The sequence below is a fragment of the Cyprinus carpio genome, chromosome A11 (genome assembly GCF_018340385.1).
Source record: "Cyprinus carpio isolate SPL01 chromosome A11, ASM1834038v1, whole genome shotgun sequence".
Taxonomy (NCBI): Eukaryota; Metazoa; Chordata; class Actinopteri; order Cypriniformes; family Cyprinidae; genus Cyprinus; species Cyprinus carpio.
This window is the reverse complement of record NC_056582.1, coordinates 21,899,832-21,919,611: the sequence shown is the minus strand read 5'-3', so window position 1 is coordinate 21,919,611 and position 19,780 is coordinate 21,899,832. Positions and strand designations below refer to the sequence as shown.

At 35.0% G+C, this 19,780-nt stretch overlaps 1 protein-coding gene across 2 annotated transcripts in view; it reads right to left on the bottom strand.

Moving 5' to 3' along the window:
• Nucleotides 1-1,083: 1,083 nt before the first annotated feature.
• LOC109051243 (ephrin type-A receptor 8-like) overlaps nt 1,084-19,780 on the bottom strand; it is a 70,269-nt gene continuing 51,572 nt past the window's right edge. The window contains exons 4-17 of one of the 2 annotated variants that reach the window (XM_042766786.1): nt 15,852-16,007; nt 14,725-15,195; nt 13,309-13,433; nt 11,969-12,131; nt 10,527-10,632; nt 8,938-9,005; nt 8,627-8,752; nt 7,442-7,627; nt 6,678-6,739; nt 6,336-6,545; nt 5,710-5,859; nt 5,162-5,352; nt 4,507-4,662; nt 1,084-2,910 (exon numbers count right to left, since the gene is read on the bottom strand). In XM_042766786.1, the coding sequence (XP_042622720.1) occupies nt 2,796-2,910; nt 4,507-4,662; nt 5,162-5,352; nt 5,710-5,859; nt 6,336-6,545; nt 6,678-6,739; nt 7,442-7,627; nt 8,627-8,752; nt 8,938-9,005; nt 10,527-10,632; nt 11,969-12,131; nt 13,309-13,433; nt 14,725-15,195; nt 15,852-16,007 (2,285 nt within the window). In that variant the 3' untranslated portion in view covers nt 1,084-2,795. The remainder of the gene's footprint in view (nt 2,911-4,506; nt 4,663-5,161; nt 5,353-5,709; nt 5,860-6,335; nt 6,546-6,677; nt 6,740-7,441; nt 7,628-8,626; nt 8,753-8,937; nt 9,006-10,526; nt 10,633-11,968; nt 12,132-13,308; nt 13,434-14,724; nt 15,196-15,851; nt 16,008-19,780) is intronic. The other variant, XM_042766787.1, reaches the window with a different exon arrangement.

Sequence of the window (19,780 nt, the reverse complement as noted above, 5' to 3'; positions counted from 1 at the left end):
CGGGCTTTTTTTGCAGTATAATTGTTGTTTGTTGGGCATGTACAGGTTCTGTAAATGTGATCATTCACCTGAAATGAATTCTGGCTATAATCCGCTTCAAGGTGACATTTGCACATGAATGGTTTCAGCATGCAGAGAACCATCCAAATGGGCAAGTTATACTCTTGGCAAAGGCAAACACAGACAAAACAGTTGCTAATATTTTGTCTCCACGTAGATGACAACTTTCATAATGTGAAAGTGCAAGCTGACAGTCTCTTGCTATATGCAATGTAGTCATGAATCAGTTTTAAGACATTAAATTCACAGCTTTACGTTAAAGTAATGAAGAAACCTCTCAGAGGAGAGCGCTAAAGCCCAGCGGACATTAAAAGCAATTGCTCTGCTGTCACTGAAGTGCTGCAGCTTGTGGTTCAGACCGGAGAGATGGGACAGAATACGCACGCACACCTGATAATGCATGATAATGTTCCTCCAAATATACATGTGGGTGGATGGCACAAAAACTGTCAAGAAGTGTCAAATTTTACCACATCAATGTAAAATAAATAAATAAATAAATAAAGCAGTTTTCAGCTTTATAAATTATACAAGGTTCAGCTCATATTTTTATGCCATTTTATTGTAATTTAAGTGGAAATGACTTAGCTGTTGATTGTACTAAAAAAAAATAAAAAAAATAAGGCAGCAACTTATTATTTAATGTATGATACCATGGTGTATACTTAGAAAAATCAAACTTTCGCAAAGCAAAATTAGTTTGCTTCACATTTATGAATATAATTTTTTTTTTTTTTTTTTTTTTTTGTATTTTTAAAGATCTTAAAACATCTTAATTTTCATTTCATTTTGGGGTAAAAATGACCCTGACATTGATTATTTTCAATGGGGAACTGTAAAAATGACAACGATTTGATGATAACAAAAGAAAAAAAAAAAGAAGAAAAAAGAAGACACATTTAAATATCCTCTATGATTGGTTGAATGTATTAACACACAACTTGGGAGTGTTTTGTGTTTATTTGCACTCCAGGCTGCATATACAGTAGATATAGCTCTTTTCAAAGAAACAAAGAGAGAGAGTGAAAAAATTTTTCATTTTATTAATATTTACATATAATTCATGAAATTCCATTAATCTTTGTCTTACAAACAAATGCACAATTAGGCAATTTTATAATTGAAACTTAATAATTAAAATTTAATAAATAAAAAGATTAACATACAGACAATACCCTGTTGTCAAAAGTTTAATGAGGTCCAGTGTTTTTGTAGAGTCAACATGAAATGGCATTCACAACCCATTTTACTTCTGTGAAAAGGATATCCAACAAGGGAATTTAATGTATGGGATCTTAAATAGAAAAAGGAATTGTGACTTTTTCTCTCACAATTATGTTTCACAATTACGATTTTACATCTCACAATTCTAAGTTTGTATCTTGCAATTCCAACTTTTTTCTCAGAATTGTGAGATCATACTTTCTCTGACAATTCTGTCAGAATTGTGAAATATTAACTCAGAATTGTGGGAAGAAAAAAAAAGTGAGATGAAAAGCCGCAATTGCATTTTTATTATTATTATTATTATTATTATTATTATTATTATTATTATTTTAATCCCGTGGTGGAAATAAGCTTCCATAGAATCATGAAAAGCAATTGGAGGGGAACGTCCTTTCAGCTAGCATAAGAGGCAGAGAACTTTTTGAGGAAAATTACAAAAACAAACATCTCATGCACCGATGAATCGTCCATAATAAGCCCAGGAACATCCAACAAAGTAAACAGGGTACGTTTTGATTTCATGTTGACTTTAAATTAGTCACTCCCACCATTTCAAGATCCACACAACTATGTGTGATTCCCCTTTTAGCGCAAACCAAGTTCATTACTTTATCCATAATATGTTAGTTTTAGTAAAAGGAAAGATTTATTTGATGCAAAACAGCCCAAACGCTGAGAATACTGATTTTCTCAGGGTCTGAATAAATATTTCAAAACTGGCCTGAACTCTGAATCCAGCAGTAAGAGAAAGATGCAGACTCCATTTCAGACAGATTTCAAGAGTAAGAAAAGTTAAAAGTGTTTCTGTTTTCCGCAGACCAACATTTACACATATTTATTCCTCCCATTTCCGGAGGGATCCGGCGCCGTTCTGTACGCAATAAATAACAGCAGGTTGAGTTTCAGAGTGTTTCATCAAACACATGACATACATAATTGCCTTTTTCCCTCTTTACACAGAGACAAAACAGAGACTAATTCAGCATTTGTCCGTATTCTTGCACGCTCTGCAGCTTTTGTCAGGAGCCCAAATGTTTGCTCTTGAGGGACTCGGTTTGTCATAGATTTTATGCTTGAAATGCATATTCTCCTGTGGCATCTCATTGTTCCATCTTTAATTTTGTCTTTTATTCAGCGTCACGTTTCAGCGCTTGAGGCACTCGTGAAGGGTGTGGCCAAACTTGTACACTCTGCATATTCATTTCCATCTTTTTAATATTCATGATCAGTTCTGCTCTTTACATATTCATCATGACTCTATTATTCATAAAATCTTTATCCATGTACAACAATATTTAAATAATATGTCATTTAAGGTAGTCCAAACATTTACAAAGAAAGTCAAAGAGAAAAGGGATAATTGCAGAATGTCCCGCTGAAGAAGAAATGCTCCATCCTTATCCCAGTAATAATAGTCCAAGTCAGGTTTCGTTAAAGAAGGGACAGTCGTTTGAAGACCCAAACACGTATCAGATCAATATGTACTTGTGTTCTGATGAGGTCCGTGATTATATGTGCACTGACGGCACGCTCTGGTTTAGTACCTGGGCTCTCATCAACTGGACGCTGGTCATGATCTTCTTCTGATGGCCCATTAAAGTGACTCCCAATCTCTGCATGTCACTGAGAGGGAAGTGGACAAAGAAACGTGATTAGATAATTAATTTTGTAATTAATTAATTAATTTTGTAAATTATGATTAATATTTCTGATTCATAGATTATGAATGTAAACATCCAAAGACAAGCCAAGGAATGTGTTCAGAGAACTTAAAATGCACAATTTATGGGACTGAAGACATGTCTGTTTTTTATTGGAACCCTGTTTCCACCACGGAATAAAGTAAGAGTAACTACTGCAAGATAAAAGTCTGAATTTGTGTGATATTTAGAGTTTATATAAGAATTCCGACTTTATATATTGCAATTCTGAGTTTATAAACTCAGAAATGCAAGAAAAAGTCTGTACTGTGATACAAAAAGTCAAACTTTTACATTTTGTATACCATGGTGGAAACAAGCTTCCATAATTATTGGAACTGTCAATTAATTTCTACACAAACACATCTACAAAACCCTTTCTATTGCTGTAATTGACCCTTTTCAATTTAATCATGGCCATTGTAACCATAAACATGATTAATTATGCAATTAACTGTGCAGCTCTAATTATGGGCTTTTTATGTTAAACGATTCATAAACAAATGATTTGCAAGCAGCACGGTTGCAGTTGGTCAGGGAAGAAGGTTTTTTTCTTACACACTATAAACCCTGAAGACATTACGGCTGATTTTATGAGCACATCTAATAAAGAGACTCTAACAAAATTATTTCCAGAAAGCTAGTTGCATTTTGTTGAGCAGAACAGTGCATTTGGTCCAAAATTGACCACCCACTGAGTAGTCAAGGAAATGTGGAGAAAACATGGAAATATAGCCCTAACAGATCACAGTACTGTTTTCCAATTAATAACTAATCAGTGTTTTAAGTTTTAGTAACTTTGTCATTTTTATTCATTTTTATTTATTTAGCTTTAACTTATTTTTATGGAAGCCCATTTCTGCCAACAAAAAAAAAAAAAAAAAAAAAAAAAAAATTTAAAAAGAAAAAAGTTGTAAGTTTCATTTAAGTTTGTAATTTGAAGCTTTAATCTAATAATAGTTACCAGTAACAACACTGTGAATTAATTAGCTTTTTCTTCACATAAAGCTTTCAAATGGCTTCAAAACACTTGGAATATAGTGAAAAAATAGAAATTAATGAAGTAATATGAGTTTGGAAAACATGTACATAGTAAATTTTCATTTTTGGTTGATCTAAACTTTCAATCATCTTTAGCCAATCAAATTGAGAGCATTAACTAATGAAATGAGCTTTTTAAACTGGTCTCCACCGAGCTAGCTCCCATTTTTGTTTGAAAACAGGCATCCATTGATGGCTGCGATGTCTACAAATCCACTAAAACTGGCATAGCACTGACTGACCCACTGGACAGACAATGGACACATAGTCCTGAAACTCCATCTAATGGTCACTGATCATCCGACTTGTGGAGGTTGGCGATCAATCAAAGGCTTAAAGCCATGAAGGCACCTTCACAATCTGTCCTCCATCTATACCTTAACGCAGAGATTCACACTGCGATGATACATCTAAAAGGCTTCATTTCTGCATTAGCAATCTGGAGCACTGTTATGGAGTGAGAACTCAATCAACTCACTGTTGTTTCATGCTCATCACATGTCCTAGAGTCAGATACCCTCCTGCGGCAAAGTGGTCTTTATAACGGCCCATCTTAATGGTGTCCAACCATTCGCTCACAGATCTGCAGATGGTGAAATCAGGAATACTTCTGTTCATCAGAGGACTGTTTAGTCTGAAATGAGAGCAGAGGGAGTGAGGAGGCACGTGTGAGATGTACCTTTGAAATGCGGCGAGCTCGGGCAGAAAATCAATACGAGTTAAAATGATAGAGAAGGTGGGAAGGGGGGCTGTAGATTTGGCCGGTGTGGGTAGATTAATACAGGGATGAAATCCCTATTTCTTTTCATCAATGCATCTGGATGTGCGCTCCGAGCTGAGCAATTTATACAAGTCCAATTGTGAAAGCAGAAGCGCTCTTTTTTGGTTCACGGTGGATCAATGTCAATATAGCACAGAGGTCTTTTATTTAACAGTGAACATATCTATTTGAGATGAGCTTATTGGAAAATGTACACTTGCGTCTTAAAGCGGCCCGCCGTATTCACAGCCACTCGGACGAAACTTTCTCATCAAGTTTGTGAGACTTTTAAAACGGATCATATCTGATGCAGACAAAGTGCATTTGTTGGGTAAATCCCCCAAAGGCAGCATTTCGATTGCTAGCCACTAACCTGCACAATGTTTCAACTGACTTGAGGTTCGTAGGGTTCCGGATCAGCTTGTCCAGGACTGTGATGATCTGGCAGAATTTGGGCCTTTCATTGCGGTCTTTCTGCCAGCAGTCCAGCATTAGTGTGTGGAGCGCACCGGGGCAGCCCATGGGGGCCGGGAGTCGGTAGCCCTCCTCTACGGACTTGATCACCTGCAAAAAAAAACAAAAAAAAAAACAATCAAACTGAATTAAAATGTGGGAAATTGCACTGATTTGTCTCGCTAAAATGATTCCAGTATTGCTGATGTTTTGCTATATTTGAAATGGAGTCTAATGGCTTTGTGTGCCACTGAGAAGGTGATCAGCTACACCTGATTGAGTTTACAAGTCAATTTTAAGAGAGGGATGATCCTTTTTCCAACTCAGTGTTGGAAAATGTTTAGTTTTTTTATATTTTATTTTATATTAGTTAACATTTATTTTATTTCAATATCAGAAATTTAAGTTAACTAAAGTAACCCTGCACTATTCTGAACACAGCCAATATATAGTGTCGTTTAGACCCACATCTCTGTTGGTCAAGTTCCAATATGGCCGTTCTCCGTATGACATCACTTCCCACATCACCACTCCATAACTCCATACATCACTGGAGGAGGAGAACTTGCGATAGGCAATGGCCTCCGGCGCCGTCCAGCGGATCGGGATCTTTCCTCCCTAAAAGCCAATGAAGATGGATGAAGACAAAGATTAGCCAGACAAATAACCAAACTGTGTAAGAATAAACACCAAAAATTCACATGAATCGTTAGTTTTTTTCATCCAGACTGAATGGAACCGCAACAGTTTAGCAAATTAGTTAAACTAGGCTACCTAAATATACATATGGTTTAACGGCACTAACATTTGAAGCTAATTCTATTGTCTTTCGAGAACCGCAGTGACTTCACATATACTTGTTGTTGTAGAGCAGGAATGGGCAACTTCGGTCCTGGAGGGCCACTGTCCTGCAGAGTTTAGCTCCAACCCTAATCAAACACACCTGCCTATAGCTTTAGTGATCTTGAAGACACTGATTATCTTGTTCAGATGTGTTAATTTAGGGTTGGAGCTGAACTCTGCAGGACAGTGGCCCTCCAGGACCGAAGTTGCTCAGCCCTGTTGTAGAGTATGCTCCTGGTTTAATCACTCACACTGGTGGTGTAGGCTGTATCAGGGTCGTCCTCCAGCACGCGTGACAGACCGAAGTCTGAAATCTTGCACACCAGATTACTGTTGACCAGAACATTCCTGGCAGCCAAGTCCCGGTGGACGTACCCCAGATCAGCCAAGTAAGTCATGCCAGCTGCTATGCCACGCAGAATCCCCACCAGCTGAATAATGGTGAACTGACCATCATGTCTCTGTTTGGAGGGAATAAAAACAAGATGAGGGAGAGAAATCTGTGAAGTCTAACTTCGGTTCACAGGGAGGTTCAGCGAGGCGAAGCAAAACTTTAGAGATATATGAGAACAAACACAAAAGTGTTTACACACCCTCAGGAAGGAGTCCAAGGAGCCGTTCTCCATGTACTCTGTGATGATCATTACTGGTTTGCCTTGGTAGAGAATGCAAAAACACAGAGAAATACAGGAGAAAGCACAAGAACAAGATTTCAGGAGATTGGAGAGGTGATGCAAGTCTGGGTGAAGAGAAACAGAACTGTGGGTTTTCTTCACTTTTTACCCAACTATAGGCGACGTACTGAGCAGTGTTGCCAACTTATTTTCAGAGAAAGTTGCTAAAGGAAGGTCAATTTGTTGCTAAAATTTGCTAAATGACGTTATTATGTCATTGCATAATTACGACGCAAAATTGTATCACAACATCAGATCTCACCAAAAAACTATTTTATATGTTAATTTAGATTTGTTTGTAAAATAATATGCAGAATACAATATTAAAATATAAATGATTGTATTTTTAAATTCATTGAATTATTGAACACTAACAAACTTTTTGAATGATTACAATTTGTTTTTTTTTTTTTTAGTTTTTTTTAATATCTAGTAAACTAGAAATACTAGACCTTCCCAACAATTATGCTTTAAGCAGTGTATAAGTAGTTAGTTAGTGTGCTACACTCTAAGAAAAGTCTGAAAAAATAGAGCATGATGTGTGAACTGCTATGCATCTTTGGTTTTTCTCTTTTTGTATATATATATATATATGTTTTAAATTGAGTAAAAATTAGTGTATATATATATATATATATATATATATATATATATATATATATATATATATATAAAGTGCTTACTGCGGGTAACAACCCCCTCCAGGTGGATGACGTTGGGGTGATCGAACTGTGCCATGATGCTGGCCTCGCCCAGGAAATCTCTCCTCTGTTTCTCTGTGTAGCCGGCTTTGAGAGTCTTCAGAGCCACCGGGATATCACGTTTCCCCGGCAGCTTCATCCGCCCGTAACACACTTCCCCAAACTCTCCTGATGTGTGCCAGAAAACAAGATCAGACAGTGGACAGTGTCCACTCATGCTGGATTTCAATTTGACTAACACTTCACAATGAAATTCACATGAATTCTGACTATTGTCACATTAATAATAAAATGATGTCTATATATACAGTTGTTCTCCAGAGATGATTTTTTTTTAATATGATATAATTTTAAATATTTTATTATAATGTTTTTATAATATAATATTTTTTTTTTATCTGTGCTGTGAAAGTTTTGTAATAAATATATATTGTGTGTATATATATCTCAAAAGACAAAAACTTAATTTACACAAAATATTCTGTTAAAAAGTTTTTAATGTCTTGGTTCGTAATAATGTATTTTTTTGAATCAATAACGAAACAGACAGACAGACAGTTAAATAAATCAATCAATCTAAAAATTACGTACTACTACTATACGTTAATATGAAAGAAAAGCTCATTAAGAAAAATAAAATATTTGTGTGTGTGTGTGTTATTTTAGTATCTCTTAGATACTATTATGGTTATTAATATTTTGTATTGGTTATTAATATTTGTTACTTCCATTTAAATGGTCATTTCATAATTATAATTTTTTTTACACTAGATTTGATCATTTTAGTTTAAATAATTCAAAAAGTCTAAGATAAATTTACTTACTAGTGCATAGGATAATATGAAAATTAATGTTTTTTGTATGAGTGTATGAGTGTATGTATGAGTGTTATTTTTGTGTGTTCATTTAAATTTTAAAGTTCTAGAAATGTTGTGTTTTTTTCTTTATTTTTATCACATATCTAAAAAGTTTTATATATTTGATTTTTATTTCAAGTAATGAACGTTTTTGTTTCAGGGTTTTTCATTCTTTTTTCAAATAAAATGATAAACATCTTGCATATTCTTTGAGCAAAACTTTATTTCCTGCTGATCTTTTTCCAGGCATTTCTCATGTATTCCCCAGATGCCCAGGTGTATTTCACGCAATCGCCAAGGACAGCTATACCTGAACCGATGATTTTCTCTATTTTGATCCTAGATGCTTCAATTTCTCTGGCAAACTCATGGACAGCCTGGCAGGGGTCCTCATATGTGTGGGGATCAATATAAAATCTGGCTTCTGGAAATGATACTAGAATAAACAGAATTAGCATTTGGTCACATATTGCAGCATAAAAAGCAATTTTCAGTCAAAGCCACAATCTCTAAAGGGCCCAGGCAGCAGCTACAGCAAGATATTGGACCAAAAAAGCAATAGTTTCCTGCCTAAGATTCATTAAAAGAGAAATCATCTGAGGAAAAGAGTGTCTCTCGTACCATGGCCATTTTGGTAGTGCATTTTCTCCTCGTCTGAGTCCTGGAAAGCTTTGCTGTACCCACAATGTCTATAACACGAACCAGGAGAAGAAACAAATATTGTGTTTTTTTAAACAGGTCCTTGTCATATACAACCCACAGGTTAAGAATATTTAAACAAGAATGTAAAAACATAATTAACTTCAAGACATTTTTTCTTAAAATGTGGATAACAAACGTCCTCTGTGTCTTAATCCGATGCCTTATATGCCTTAAATGAACAAAAAATGTCCGCTCACTGAAGGGATTATAAAACATAATCAAAGCCATTATTTGACACAAACTTTAAGTTGCTGTCATCAAAAAGCAGTGGAGCAACAGAGACCGCCCACTTTTCAGTGTTTTCACATTCATTTTCTCCATAGATTACAGAAAATTCTACAATAAAGAGTTCAAATCATGATCCAAACCAAGCAGCTCTGAGATCAATCATACTGGAGATTTGATTCAAAGAAAACAAGTATTTTAAATGACAAAAGAATCGATCGAATCAGAAACAGTGGTACAAAAAACTACTGAGCACAAGATTGCAAGTATTAAATATTATACATCTGAACTTGATAGCAAAATATTCAAACATTACTTCATTCACAATGCTTCATGGGAGTTACATGAAATTTTGGAGTGCTTTCTATTGTATATAATCACTTAACCAGTAGGTCTGTCTTAAAATGTAGGTCTCAGGGCTGCCAGGTTTTCACAAGAAAAGCCAATCACTACTCAGAACTGGCCAACACTAGCCCAATCGTGTTTCGAGGGGGTCCCCAGTTAAAAATTGCATTCCGGGAGGTAAAATGCATGTTTTTTGGCATTCCAGGGGATAAATATCATGTTATTGGAGTCGCTAACAGTGTTAAAGTAGCCCTATTCCCCAGGCTTGGCAACACTTGGCAACACTGTCCATACAATTTCTGTATGGAGAAAATGAATGGGATTTTTATTTCTGGAACTCCACTGTTGTGCTATATATGACTTAAGGATATTTTCACAGTGTTATTAGTCCAAAATCAATCAAATTAATTTCCCATTGTGAGGTATGTATTTCAGGGTGAACGTGTACATATAGTACCATGAAACTCTTTCATAGATAATTACAGTATGAATCATAAATGTGTTTGAGTGGAAGGGAAGCTAGCATGAATATACTCTTAAATGAACAATTCACCCAAAAATGACAATTTCACTCACCCTCAAAACATGTATGACTCCTAAAGATATATAACAGCAAAATATTTCACATAAATCTGAATATCCAACCTACTCTTCTTGGCACGTTTATGAGACAAATAGAGATATCTGATTTGTGAATGGATCACTCTACTGAGTCAAATCTTTTCAATGAATCATTTGCTCCAGTTCACAAAACCAGTATGAATTATTCAAAAGTAAAGTTCATTCAGTCAAAGAAATAAAGAAAGAAAGAAAGTCATAAAGGTTTAGAAGACAGGAGGGTGAGTAAATGATGACAGAATGTATTTTCAGATGAACTATCCCTTTAACATATTTAACAGAATAAAGCAGGGAAAATTAATGTAGACAATTCAAAGTACTCCTCTTGCCGTTTTCTGCAGATGACAACGGCCAGAAATGTCACCAGTCCCGTTACCGAAGCCATGCAGATCCAGATAATCGTCATGTTGGTATTTCGCAGGGGAGCTGGTGGAGAAAAAGAGAAACCAAATATCAACACAAACACAGCATTAAACACTGAATTATCACAGGTTATCTCACTGCAGGAGACGTTCGGCCAGAAATGTGTGTTTTTAAACAGTCAGTATAAGGTGCATCATGAATGTATTTTTGGTGCTTGATATGTATGGAAGCAGATTAATCTCAAATATAATTCACGGAAAAAACACGATTCACACATGCGTAGACAATTTCACATGCATGAAACCTAATTCACGTACACAAAAATAATTCACGTGCGTGAAAAAAAAAATATATATTCACAAAAAGCAATTCACATGCGCAAAATAAAATTATATATATTTATAAAATACATTTCACAAATGCAAAACACAATTCGTAGATATACAACTGTGCACAAAAACCTTTGAATGTTTAAAATGTAAGAGTGTCTGAATGTACAAATCGACATTTACTACGAATCCACTCGGATTTGTGTGTGTGTGTTTTTGAGACTTTCCTGGCAGAGCTCTCTTCCCACAGGGGTCTGTCGTAATCTTTTTAGCCAATCAGATGCGAGCTTATCCTTCACCCAATCATATCATAAGCCACTGAGAGTGCATTCAAGGAGCACGATTCTGCGCACCTTTTGCACAATATGGATTAATTAGAACGGAAATTAAGCCTTTACATCAGTAATCCCATAGACAGTAAAAGAAATGGACACAGCGACCCAATTGGAACTCAGTTGAGACAAGTGAAGCCCATTTTTAGCGATTTTTAGCACTTCCGTTTCTGACGCGCAGACTCAAACTAAGGAAGCTTCTGCCATTATTGTGACTTCATCTGAACATGTGCAAAACTACTCTCCTTGAATGCACTCTCAGTGGCTTATGATATGATTGGTGCAGAAACTTTGGCGCTGGTGTTCTTTGACTTCACTGTAGCATAAATTTGCTGCTCTTTGTCCTGTGAAACTCACTCCTAACTTAATATTTCATATTTTCTTTCATCATGTTCATGCATTAAAAATATTAAACATTTAATAATTTTTAACAAAAATATGAAACATTTCATATAAATTAATATATGAACACATACATTTATTAATAAAAATATTTAACAATTAAGCTAAAAAAGTATATACTTAAACATAAATAATTATAAATATGTAAAGGAAAATAAACATTACAACTATGTTCGTAGAAGGAATAGATTAATACATTTTTTATATGTAAGGTTTCATAGCTGTGTCCTATGTTTTGTTCACACTTAAAGACCTTCACAAAAATATTTATAAAATTAGTTGACATTTTAAAAAATAAGGGCGTGTCTGTTGCACTGGTAATAATTCAACACTCACTTGCTTTGCCGGTCTGTATCTCCACTGACTGGCTGAATCGTCCACAGCCAGCTGAGGTTCTGGCCCGAATCTGGAAGATGTAGCTTGTGCCGGGCTTCAGACCTGAAACTTTGGCGCTGGTGTTCTTTGACTTCACTGTAGCATAAATTTGCTGCTCGTTGTCCTGTGAAAACGGCCAAATAAGACAATGAGAGGGTATATTCAAATAAAGAGTCTATTTAAGGTCATTTATGTAAATATAATCCATAAATGTGACCCTGGACCACAAAACACGTCTTAAGTCGCTGGGGTGTTTTAGCAGCCAAAAAAAAAAAAAAATTGTATGGGTCAAAATTATCGATTTTTCTTTTATGCCAAAAATCATTAGGATATTAAGTAAAGATCATGTTCCATGAAGATATTTTGTAAATTTCCTACCGTAAATATATAAAAACTGAAGTTTTGATTAGTAATATGCATTGTTAAGAATTCATTTGGACAACTTCAAAGGCAATTTTCTCAGTATTTAGATTTTTTTTGCACCCTCAGATTTCAAATATTCAAATAGTTGTATCTCGGACAAATATTGTCCGATCCTAATACATCAATGGAAAGCTTGACACTTGTGGTCCAGGGTCACAAATATAGACAGTAGTGGACAATTCACACCAGGACCTGACAAAATCCTGTTTTGAGACCCAGGCTGGAGGATTGGACCAATTAAACTGAAGTGCACACTAATCTGTTAGCATTCTCCGCTTCACCCCAATGCGTCCGTGAACTCTGTCCCCTCCGAAGCATTTCGCTTTGTTAAAAAGCCTTTGATGCTCCTCTGTCCCCTGAGGAGATCGCCAGCACTGCATATCCATCAAAAACCACTGCGTGGTCTTTGTTAAGCACCATTCCCCAGGAATCAGCACATGGGCAGCAGCTCGGCAAACAGGGATTGCACGTAAATCATATTTACATAGCGGCATTGTTGACTAGGCACTGTATACTAATTCTCTGTCACAGCTGAGATCCCTTTGCGCTTTTAGGCAGCAAAGCTCCCGGCTTGCACGACAATTAACTTCCCTCCAGAGTTTGGCAGGGCTCGCTGTGTTTGCCTTCAATGTCACTTTAAATAATATCACCAAAACAGTCTGAGAGCGCTAGTGGTTGGTAATTTCCTTTCAATTTGCCTGACCTGCCAATAAAGCAAATGGTTAAACTGATATTTGACTCCAGGTTAGTCTATAAAATGTGACCATTCATTAAGCGGGACACGTCATCAAGCCATTCAGTGATGAGACCTTCTCGGTTATTGAATAAATATCACTCCTTTAGGAGCTGGAGTGTATTCACTTTGATGAAGAAACTACCTTTTCATAATATTTAATGTCATATTCTAATATGACTCCATTGGGCTGTGCTGGTTCGTGCCAGAAAAGAGTGACGCTGTTCTGACTGGCGTTTTCCTGTCGGATGGCCATCACTTGAGACGGAGCTGTGAAAACAAAAACATGAGAGTTACTTTAGTACGACAGCATTCTACAACAATTTTAATTATATTCTATATGAGGAACAATGAAATCTACCATTTTATTTTTGATGGAAAATACAGATACTACCAGCTTTAGATGGTTTCTAGCTGATCGGAGCTGGCCGTTTATGTTTATTAGCTGGTTGTGGTTGTTTGGCAAGTATACTAGCTGGTGGGTCAAGATTAACCAGTAAAGGGTTAGCAGACCACCTTCAGATGATCAGCTAGAATAGATTGCTGTTGGCACAGAGGTTAACCTAGTTAGGGATGGTGCCTGAACGGGTACCTAAACTAAACTTTAAAACTGGCCATTTATAGTCATTACGTGGTTCAAACTAGTTTAGGTGGTTAATCATGTAGACTAGCTTTCTGATTGAACATAGGTCATCCTGGCTAGGATTGGCAGACAACCTTGACTAAGCTGTTCAAATCTGGTTATTCAGTCCAGCATTAGATGGTTTCAAAACTGGTTATTGATGCTTATTAGCTGGTTAAAACTAGTTTAGGTGACCAGCAAGACTAGCTAGATGATGGAGCAGAGGTCAACCTGGTTTGGGCTGGTGCCTAAACTGCTACCTAAACTAGTACCTAAACTAAAGTGTTTAAAATTGGTCATTTATAGTTATTAACTGGTTCAAATTAGTTTAGGTGGTTGACCAGCTAGACTAGCTATATTATAGAGCAGAGGACAACCGGGTTTGGGGCTGGTAGACAACTTTGACTAAGCTGTTCAAAACTGAACATTTATAGTCATTAGCTGGTTCAAACTAGTTAAGGTGATCGATCAGCTAGAGGATGAAGCAGAGGTCAACCTAGTTAGGGCTGGTAGACAACCTTGACTAAGCTGTTCAAAACTCGTCATTTATGTTCATTACCTAGTTCAAGCTAATTAAGCTGGTTCATCAGTTAGATTACTAACTAGTTTGGCTGAGATCAACCTACATTGTTTAATATGTTTAAAACTGGTCAATTATGATCAATAGCAGGTTCAAATTACTTTTGGTGGTTAATAAGTTAGATTAATAGCTGGTGGAGACTATTTCAACTTTGTTAGGACACTTCGGCTGAAGTCGACCAAGTTTCAAAACGCATCATGGACAAGTCAGCTAGATTTTGACTAGGCTAGTAGGCTAGAGCCTAGTAGACTAGACTAGACCTGATTCTAGTAATGCCTTGATTTTTAAGATGCAGTGTTTAAGGAATTATGTAAATAATAAATGCAATCAAACTTTAATGACCCATTAGTGTCTCCTACCTGCCTGGTTTGTGGTGATATTGACCATCACAGACTGTGGGGGCTCGTTGCTCAAGTGCGTGACTCCATTTAGAGCAACAATACGGAAAGTGTAGTTACTGTGAGCGGCGAGATTCAGCACCGTCACCCATGCTTCTGTAAGTCCCATCTGCTGAGGGATAAAGCGCACCAGGGCTGCTCCTGTCCGAGCCACCACAACCCCATTCACCCCAGATCCTCCTCCTCCTCCAACTGTCCCACTAACAGCTCCATTGGTGTCTGCAGCTCCTCCATTGCCATTCCCCACCCCGTTAGCCCCTCTGGCACCCACCCGACAGTCCTCACACTGCGTCCCGTCTTTGTCACACTTCTGACAAAGGACATCATAGATGACATCACTGCGTCCTCCTGTGTCCAAAGGTGAACCCCACTCCAGACTGACCGAGGTGCCGTTCACAGATGAGATGATGTTTACTGGAGCTGACGGAGGTCCTGCGGGGAGGGTGAAGTTAGACAGTTCTCAATTATAGGTTAATTAGTGAGGTTGAGGGAATTGGTGGTTATCAGACTAGCTGATCAAAAGAGAATGATTGAATTTGCACTTCAGTAACCACGCCACCCCAGTTCAACAAGTAATCTTGTCTTGAGATTATTAAAAGTAAAAAAAAAAAAAAATGTTTTGGTCCCAAAAAGTATTGGGAGACTTAAAGGATACTTAAAATACTATTTTGATTAAATTGATTTAAAATATTGAAATTTGTTTTGCAGATTGCACAAGCACACATTTTTAAAACAAAGCATAAACTTAAATTTAATTATTTTTTTATTTTTTTAAATAAAATAAAATAAAATAAAATAAAATAAAATAAAATAAAATAAAATAAAATAAAATGGACATTTATAGCAATGATATGTGGTAAATCTACTAAATCAGCTGATTTAAAGACTGAAAATTCAATTATAAAGTAAGGTGAAGTTAGTGAAGAAAAAAAGATCCTGCAGCATTTGAAATGTTTTATATATTATATATGTTATGCATTGACATTCATATATGTGTTCTCAAATTCTTTTCTGGGCCACTGTATCTAAAAATGAAATCAAAGTTAGAAGATTTCTTGGTTTGATGATTTGCAAACATGAAGACTCACTTGTGCAGGGAGAAGCAGGAGGATCTGTAGAGGAACGATAGAAGCTGGCATCACACGGGCAGGTTAGAGCTGCTCGAGTCTCAGAGTGACTGTGGAGGGGACATTTCCCACAGAGCTGATCTCCTGCCACTGGCTTGTAGAAGCCCACCTCACACGCTAAAAGTAAAACACGAAAACACAGTTTAACTCAAAACAATCCACAATCCACTGCTTCTTTGCTGCTTAGATGTTCAAAATGCTTTTTTTTTTTAACCCTCTGGTGTTGTTCGGGCGGTGTTTTTTATTATTTATTTAAACAAAATGAATGTACTATATTATAGTTTGATAATGTTTTTATTTAATATTTTGTATTTTAAGGGGATTTTATGTTACTAAATTATATTTATAGAATAATTAAGATCCATTTATAACCTGTTAAACACTTTTTGAACATAGACCTGAAAATTAAATATACAACTTAAACGGTCATATAAATCTTTAATGCTCTGGAGCACAGACTTGAGTATATATCAAAGCCATAAATGTAAACAAGCATTTGTTCCAAATGTGCAGTTGATATCTCTAAAAAATAGCTTTCAGGAAGATTTTGTTTTGGGTGCAGTACTAAATGTTTCTACTAGATAAAATAGGCTTCTCATTCATTTCCAACAATAATAATAATAATAATAATAATTATTATTATTATTATTATTATTATTTTTCAGGACCATTTAACCTTTTCAAATCATGTCCATTATATATATATATGTAACTTTATTTGAACAAAATGAAGTGAAACAAGCACTGTCACTCTCAAGTGTAGCGGTTCAGAGTTTCCAAAATGAAAATATTCAAGTAAGGAAAACAAGTATATGGGTGAGAAATCTGAGGGAAGAATTGAGAATTAATTGAGAATTGAGCAAGTTTTTTATCTCCACTGACAGAAACCCCAGGGAGTCCAAAAAGTATTCCTTCTTGCAGTATTTATCCTTGTCTGTTTTCTCTTTTGGCTTGATCTGATTAATCCTTCCCTCCCTTGATGTTTTTTTTGAAAAGCTCCTGAGTTGAAAAGCAGGTCACGATAAACATTGGGGTCGTATGCTCATGGAGTACAGTGACGTCTGCACGCTTTGAAGTTTTTGACAGACTACCTCTGGCAACTCAATCAGAAGTGCATATTCAACATACACTCTGAAAGACAGACGCAAGTTAAACATGATGAACTTTGGTGACCTTCTCCGTTTGGGCTGAAATCCCGCTTTTAAGTGAGTAAGTTTTAAGACTCTTTCTACTTAGTACGTCTCTTTTCAAAGCAGATAAGGGTTAAAAAAGCACGAGGGGTGAGAAGAGACTCCAGTCTTTATCCGGTGGTGTTTACATACACTACATAAGGGCTGCGGTGTTCTACTTTTTTTTTTTTTTTTTTTTTTTTTGTACATTGGCACACTGTTTGGTTTGTCAGCACCTGTCAGAGCGCCGCTCTCCTTGCATCCACATTTGCATTACAATGAATTTTAATGAATTTTTACAGCCATTGTATGCTGGCCTTGATTTTTACTATTTGTGTAGATGGTTAAATAAATATGGTTGAAAAGAATAACCACCATCCAACTCTTGTAGGAGAACATAGTGATTCAAGCACCGGCACAAATAAAATGTTTTTATTTACTGTAGTGTAACTTCATACACTCAACTAAATTATCATGAATGGGTCTTTCCATGGTAAGTGTCGCAAACCATGTTGGAGTAATTACACATTTCATAAAGAAACATTCAACATGAAATTATCATAAAATTGATAGAGAACTACTGGATTATTATTCAAGATAAAATTAAGTAAAACAAACAAACAAACAAACAAATACTTAAAAATATAATATAATATAATATAATATAATATAATATAATATAATATAATATAATATAATATAATATAATATAATATAATATAATATAATATATAAATATGTAAAATTTTGTTAAAACTTGAAAATAACCCGAGTACATAAAAAAAAAAAAAAAAAAAAAAAAACAATTTGGCTAAAAAAAAAAAAAAAAAAACAATTTGGCTTTGTAACTTCTTATAAATTATATATTTAAACAATAATACAAGATATTTAATATATATATAATATATATATATATATATATCTATATATATATATATATATATATATATATATATATATATATATATATATATATATATATCTTCTAAGATTAGTCAGTAGAATACTATTATATAAATAATATAATATAATATAATATAATATAATGTAATGTAATGTAATATAAAACTTGTAAATGGAATACATTAAAATGTAACCACATAAATTTCAATTTGGCTAAAATATCAAAATATTAAAAATATTATTTATTATATTGATTATTATTATATTATATTTAAAATAAAAACATAAGACTGATAGAAATGTGTTGGATTATTGGTTGGATTATTAATTTTAAAACTTAGTTTTCTAAAACTTATTTTTTTATTTTATTTTATTTTATTTTATTTTATATAATATAATATAATATAATATAAAAGTTGTAAATATATCATGCCCACAGTTAAGCCGCTGGAGTACAATAAAAAGTTAACCACAAAAATTTTAATTGCTTACTATAGTCACTCTTTATTATTATTATTATTATTATTATTATTAATAATAATAATTATAATAATAATAATTTTGTCCAAAGATTACAAGATGTGGCGTTATGCAAAAGATTATGTCTGATTATGTCTTGGTCAAATATTTGACCTTATGACTTTTAAAGGAATAGTAGGAACAATTCTGTCATCATATACTCACCTTCATCTTCTCCAAACTTTATTCTGAGTAACACGACAGCAGTGACATGAGGGTGAATAAATAATGGATCTTAATTTAGGCAAACTATTGCTTTAAGAGGCCAGGAGAGTATCCAGTAATACTCACAAAAACACACACGGAAACACTCTTCATGCTCTCAAACACCCTCAGGACTCTTATGGGAGCCAAACAACAGCTGCTAATGAACTGGGAGGATTGTCTGAGTGATGAATGATTCTGTCAGTTAAATCATAGCTGGAAATGGGGCACTCCATCACAGGTTCTCCAAACACACGTGCTGTAAACGTCCCTCTCTCCACTGAAGGGGTTACTGATTGCTCAGGGTCCAGACGCATCCAGCACACTCATGTTAGTGTGTCATTCGCTTGGTACGCGCTGTCCTGCTTTACATCTGGACCAGCCACATGTACAGCACAGCGGTGTACCATTTTAAAGATGTATGAAAGCCTGTACTGTTACTGTAATGTTTCCTGTGAGACTCATAAAACAGATGTTCCCATTCAGTCTCTAATATACAACGCAAACATTTCTGCTTTGTTGTTTTAAAATTACATAATGGCTGAATCCCTAAAAGGCCTAACAAAAGTGCATTGTTATTAAGTCCAGTAAGTCAAATTATAATTTCAGTCAAAGTTTCTTGCACCAAAAACAGTCATGTTGTTTTTGACCCTATTAAACAGACTGTTTTTGCTACTGTACCTTTAAAACTTATTTTTTAAAGATCCAAATCCCCTCTGTTGTTTGGATAACCAATCACAACTCTAGTAGTAGTAGTTGATGACCTAAGCATAAATATGTCATAAAAAAGTGGGAGGCCTTATGTTAATGAGCTCATGAATGATGTTAACAGAGCACAACAGTGACCACCTATTTTTTCAAGTGTTCTGGAAGTATATATATAAATATTCATTTTACTTAGACATTTCATAAAAGTAGTATTTACAGTATTTGAAATGTTTTACATTTTAATTGAAAAAATTTCAAGTATTTTAAAACTGGGGCCAAAACAATAGGTACAAGACACATCCAAAGAAAAAGTGGCATACTAAATTTAACAACTTTAAACATTGATTATAATTAGAAATGTCTTTCCTCTCATTCCCTTCATAAAAT